Below are 5,735 nucleotides of genomic sequence, written 5' to 3' on the forward strand. Positions count from 1 at the left end.
CCTTGCACCTTGATGAGCAACCGCTGCAGTCGGGGTGGGGCAGTTGTGAGTGGTTTGCCGCAGATAGTGACAAGAGGCTTGTGATCAGTCAGCACCTTAAAATCCCGCCCAAATAAGTACATATGAAACCTTGTGATGCCAAAAACCAAGGCAAGGGTCTCGCGTTCAATATTGGAGTAGTTGGACTGGCATGAAGACAGTGCCTTCGAAGCGTACGCAACAGGCCGTCCTTCCTGCGAAAGGCATGCTCCCACTCCTTTCATTGACGCATCTACCTCAAGGGTGACAGGAGCATCAGGGCGATAGTACTGGAGGACAGATTCCCCCTGTATGCAGCTTTTCAGGTTACAGAACGCCGTTTGGTGGTCTTCTTGCCACAAGAATGGGACATCTTTCTTCAGCAAATCCCTCAAAATGGCGACCAGGTCAGCATACTTTGGGATGTATGGCGATAAAAAATTCATCATCCCCAGGAACCGTTGTAAATCTTCCTTATCTTGTGGTGTTGGCATCTTATGAATGTCCTGCACCTTACCAAGATCTGGCCGGATGCCTGTGTCTGAATACATTGTCCCGAAGAAGTTGATGGAGTTAGCCTTCACTACGCACTTAGCACTGTTGAAAGCTAGTCCTTCCCGGGACGCTGCCTCTAACAGCTTCTTTAGATTATAATCATGTTCTTGCGCTGTGGATCCCACTATGACAATATCATCCGCAATGCAGACGCATCCAGGAACCTGTTCTATGATCGTGTCCATACGCTGCTGGAATATATCCTGACTCACCGACAAACCGAAAGGCAACCTCTTGTAGCAATACCTGCCAAAAGGCGTGCGGAACGTGGTAAGTTCCTGGCTAGCCTCATCAAGTCGGACAGACCAATAACCCGCTTTAGCATCGAGTTTGGAGAACAATTTCCCTTTGGCAAAAGCCGGATTGATCTCCTCAAGTGTCTGGATCTTGTGTGGGCAACGTTTGAGACTTGCATTCAAATGCTTCGGGTCTAGGCATACCCTGATTGACCCATCCTTCTTAACGGAGGTGGTTATTGAACTGCACCAGTCCGTATGGTGAGTCACCTTTCGGATGACTCCATCATCCTCCATCTTGCCCAACTCAGCCCGCAACTTGTCTTTGAGATGGATACTACATTTCCTTGGCGCATCAATGTGTGGTGTGGCCTCCTCCTTGAGATGAAGGTTGGCTGGCCCCTTGAAGTTGCCAATCCGATCAAACTGATTAGGCCACCTCTTCATTAGGTCCCCCACCGAGTTGAAACTGTCTTGCTCCTTCCGAGCGTCTGATGGGTGCTCCTCTGTTCCCATAGCATGTATCGTGACAACCTGAAGTTGCTTAATACCTGGGAGGCCTATGACAGCGGATCCTGCCACGTCTACCACGAAAAATTCCTGAGGACACCACATCGACCCCTGGTATCGGCACGAAACGGATATAGTTCCAACACACATGATTTCCGTCCCATTATATGCTGTCAGACGGACTTTGCTTGGTCGTAGGTGCTGCTTGTATTTGTCATGTGGATACATGTCTCGTATGATCCGAAGGGGAAGGGTATTTCCTCCAGCCCCGGTGTCTATCTTCACCTTCAGTCGATGTTGCCCCTTCATTGACGGGCATTTGATGTTCAACACCGCAAATGCCTCATCACCTATTGGAGGCATCCTGTCCATACCTGAAATGGTGATATTATGGAAATACATATCCGATCCTTCCTCTTGACTGTCACAGCACGATGCATCACCATCATGGGACTGCTGCTGCACCTCGTCAACTCGCTTGTATTTGCCCCTGGACCATTTAGATGGGCGCACAGGATCCACTTTATACCTACAGCATTTTGCCCAATGCCCTTTCTTGCCAAACTTCTTGCATGTGTCGCGATACGTTGCCTGGGCTTATGAAACAAATCACAGTGGCCACAAGGGTTTTGTCTCTCATCCTGCGACTTCTGTTTCGTCGACCCTCGTGTCTTGACAGCATCAATATGGCTAGACCCGGGCTCTAAATTTGCAATGCACTGTCTGCCCGCTGCAATGGCCTCATACTGCCTGCCTAACGTAAGCACCTCTGGAATGGTGTGGCCTGCAGGCTTCTGTAGAAGCTCTCGCTGTAGACCTTCATGGGGCGTGGACGTGATTACCAACTCCATGACTCTGTCAGTGAGCTCATGCTCAGTGAAATCACACTGGAGACTTTTTTCGCGACACCGGGTCACAAACTGAGCAAGCAACTCCCCCGGCTTCTGGTGATACAGCATTAACTCCAACCTGTGGACCCTGAAATTTACCTTCGTCCTCAGCTGGTCCTCAAAAAATGCCCATATGCACTCCGGTTTGCTCCGATCCTCCACACTCAGACCTGACGCATTCAAACGACGAAGTCCTTCCACTACCAAAGCGATTTTAATCTTCGTGGCCTGCTTAGATTCCGATGCGATTTCTAAGTGTTCCAGGCACAGTTGCAACCTCTGCTTGAACAGGGAGAACTCATTGGGGATGTCCAGCACTTGCCAGTTCATTTCAGGAAATCGAGACATGTTATTTGCACTATATGGCGGAAACACGGTAACTTGAACAATTACAAACAAAACCAAAACAACCGTATCACAGGACCCCAACCCTTGCTATCAGTAAATCTATAGAACTATATGCACTCACAGAAATAAACATACATATACCCTAGTATCAAATGCAAAACAGTAATCATTCAGTATTACACACAGATAAGCACACAAAGCAATGTCCAAATCTTCCCTTCAAGAAGCAGACTGGCCGTGTAGATCAGCGTAGCGTAGGCTCTAGATGGGTGAAGGTCATTGCTCCACCGCGATGATCTGCCTCGCAACGATGGGCTCGCAACGATGGGCTCGCAACGATGGGCCCGCAACGATGGGCTCGCAACGATGGGCTCGCAACGATGCGCCCACAACGATGGGCTCGCAACGATGGGCCCGCAACGATGGGCTCGCAACGATGGGCCCGCAACGATGCAGCTCCCAGCTGCTGTAACCGCAGTGCGATCGGGCCTCGGCTGCGGAGCGGGTTGGCCCCGCCCACAGGTGCTCCCGGCCGCTGCCGCTCAGTCGACACATGCTGCCGCTGCCTCGGGCCCAGGGCCTTCCCGACTCACCGGTCGCCGTGCCTGGGTAAGTATGCAGTGCCTCGGCCTTACCAGTCGTCGCGCCTCCGTGGGTGGTCGGTCCCTCCGGTCGCCGAACACCCCCGCGATGCCGGGTCTCACCGGAAGCTGCACTCCCCCGCGACGTTGGGTCTCACCGGACTCTGCACTCCCCCGCGATGTCGGGTCTCAACGGTCCCTGTCGGTGACGGTGTCGTCGTCGGTGTGGGCCTTCACACACCTCCCTCAGCAGCTTGCAACGTCCCGTCGGCAGCTCAGCGCTGACTACAGATCAGGTAAGTGCACATACACGGTTGGCCCTGTCGAGAGGCAATCCAGCATCCCATACGAGCTGGAAACCACTTTTTATTTCTGTTTCTTTCCCCTAGGGCACTAGCTTAATTATTTACGTAGTATAATTTTCACAAAGAAATCATCATTTAAAAAAAATCTTTTTATTTTTTATTTTTTAATGACTTGTGAACCTTTTCCGCTTGGGTTTCTCTTTACCTTTCTAGGCAAATCACCAAACCGCTGCCACAATGTTGTACTTCGTGGTCCGGTACCTGTTGTACCTTTAGTGACTCTGGACGGACCACAAGTACACGTGTATAAAAGGTTACAATGCTGGAGCTCATCTCCAGGCTGTTTATTCCATGGTCACCTGGATCCAGAGTGACCACCCAATCACACCAACCTCTTATACACGCATTCCTACACATGCAAACAAAGTAGTCCTTGGGATACACAAAGTAGTCCCAGCAATATCACAACACAGACAAGAGGAAATTCACTATTCATGTTCCCCGAATATGCTTACATCAGTGTGATAAAAGGTGATTAAGACTGTATTGTGGGAAGATAAAACTGAAAAGGAAATGCTTTTGAAAGATCCCCCGTGACCAAAAAAGCATATAAAAGCAGATCACTGTACCTTCCCATCAGATCAACTCTACGCTCCATTGATTTCCTGAGCATTGTCACTCGTTGTTTTATATCAGTAGAATGAAGCAAATTAACTGTAGGATTCTGCCCATGGCAATGTTCATAGGACTGCTGATGCTGAGCACCGTGGAAAAGTTCCCATTTGCAGGTAATCCCATCCTATATGTTTCCTTCTGTTCCAATCTTTCACCTAATGCATTCTAATGTTCAGCTGACATGCTGTCTCTGTTTTGCCCCTTTTAACCAATGTCCATTAATATTTATTTTATATAGATGCCCAATCTCCAATTGACTGTTGTCTTTCATATAGCTCAAAACCTTTACCTTCTAAACTAATTCGAGGCTACGTGAGACAGTTTTCAAATGAACTCTGCAGCATTGATGCAGTCATGTAAGTGCAAATTCTTTGTCTTGTTAAAAGGAGAATAATATTTCAAAGTTCCTTTCTGGAAAATATATTTGAAATGCACAATGTATGAATTGTAATCTACCAGCATCATGATAATTCTTTTTAAAATATCCTTCACAGATTTTACACAAGGAAACGCTTAAGTATCTGTGCAAACCCAGAAGATAAGTGGGTGAAAAATATAATCAGAGATTTTCTGAAGTAAGGAGATAAATCTTTTTGTCTAATTTTAATTAAACTTTTGACTACAGGGTATTGTGCTTTTCTATGTTGATCCATAAGTAATAAGCTATGCAGTATCTCCTGGTTTGTTAAACCAAGAAATTCCTTGCATGTATGAATGTACACAAGATCACATTTACTTAATTAGACAGCCTGGATAACACAATCTGAATGAGAGTAGAATAAACACCTGAATTAGATCAGGCAGATTGTTTTACCATGTGTTTAGTTTAGTTTTAGTCTAGTTTAGAGATACAGCGTGGAAACACGCCTTTCAACCCACCGAGTCCACTCAGACCATCGATCACCTATGCACCAGTTCTGTTAATCCACTTTCGACATCCTTCACACTAAGGGCAATTTACAGCAGCCAGTTAACCTACAAATCTGCGCTGTTAGACAGCAATAGTACATCCGTGCCACTGTGAAGTGCCTATCCTTTGATTTTAATGGATGTTGTAACTAATTCCATTCTCATATTTTACATTCTAGGAAAGAAATGAAACAGAAATGAGAGACGGCATTATCTCAATTCCATGGGCAATAGGAAATCCTACTTTCATACTATGATGGAAAAAGACTATTGTACTTATTTTTAGTTTGTAATTCACTTTGGTATATATCTGATTTATACAGCTCTCATCTCATCCTCCAGAGATATACAGTTTTGACTTTCCTTCTCTCCAGATATGCTGCCTGTCCCGCTGAGTTACTCCAGCATTTTGTGTCTACCCAGCTTTTGACTTTGTAAGCTATTGTTCCTAAAAATCATTGTGAGTGCTTTATTCATCATGTGTATTTTACAGATCAATAAACAATGTCTCATGACAATATTTTGACCCTTTTGATGTTGATGTATTCATATTTGAATTAAAACTGTTTCATTTATTAAGACTGAACTGTTGTATCCTTTGCACCAAAATGGGTAGAAATTAGACCTTGTGAATGCAGAGATATTATGTGAAAAAAAGTGCTGATTCAAATTTAGATTCAGGTTAGTTAATTGTCATATATACCAGGG

General features: G+C 45.9%; 1 protein-coding gene across 1 annotated transcript; it reads left to right on the plus strand.

Annotated features, from left to right (window-relative positions):
• Positions 1-4,143: 4,143 nt before the first annotated feature.
• LOC144599224 (C-C motif chemokine 20-like) lies at positions 4,144-5,338 on the plus strand. Its single transcript, XM_078409981.1, has 4 exons — positions 4,144-4,231; positions 4,357-4,474; positions 4,613-4,693; positions 5,207-5,338. The coding sequence occupies exons 1-4, from the start codon at positions 4,144-4,146 to the stop codon at positions 5,226-5,228; spliced, it is 309 nt and encodes a 102-aa protein (XP_078266107.1). The 3' UTR covers positions 5,229-5,338.
• Positions 5,339-5,735: the final 397 nt, after the last annotated feature.

The sequence above is a fragment of the Rhinoraja longicauda genome, chromosome 13 (genome assembly GCF_053455715.1).
Source record: "Rhinoraja longicauda isolate Sanriku21f chromosome 13, sRhiLon1.1, whole genome shotgun sequence".
Taxonomy (NCBI): Eukaryota; Metazoa; Chordata; class Chondrichthyes; order Rajiformes; family Arhynchobatidae; genus Rhinoraja; species Rhinoraja longicauda.

What these genes read in the sequence shown, in the direction of transcription:
- LOC144599224 (XM_078409981.1), top strand. Translation starts at nt 4,144, where the DNA reads ATGAAGCAAATTAACTGTAGGATTCTGCCCATGGCAATGTTCATAGGA. An exon ending in GGAAAAGTTCCCATTTGCAG is followed by an intron (nt 4,232 to 4,356) that starts GTAATCCCATCC and finishes TATTTTATATAG; the next exon opens with ATGCCCAATCTCCAATTGAC. An exon ending in ATAATCAGAGATTTTCTGAA is followed by an intron (nt 4,694 to 5,206) that starts GTAAGGAGATAA and finishes TTTACATTCTAG; the next exon opens with GAAAGAAATGAAACAGAAAT.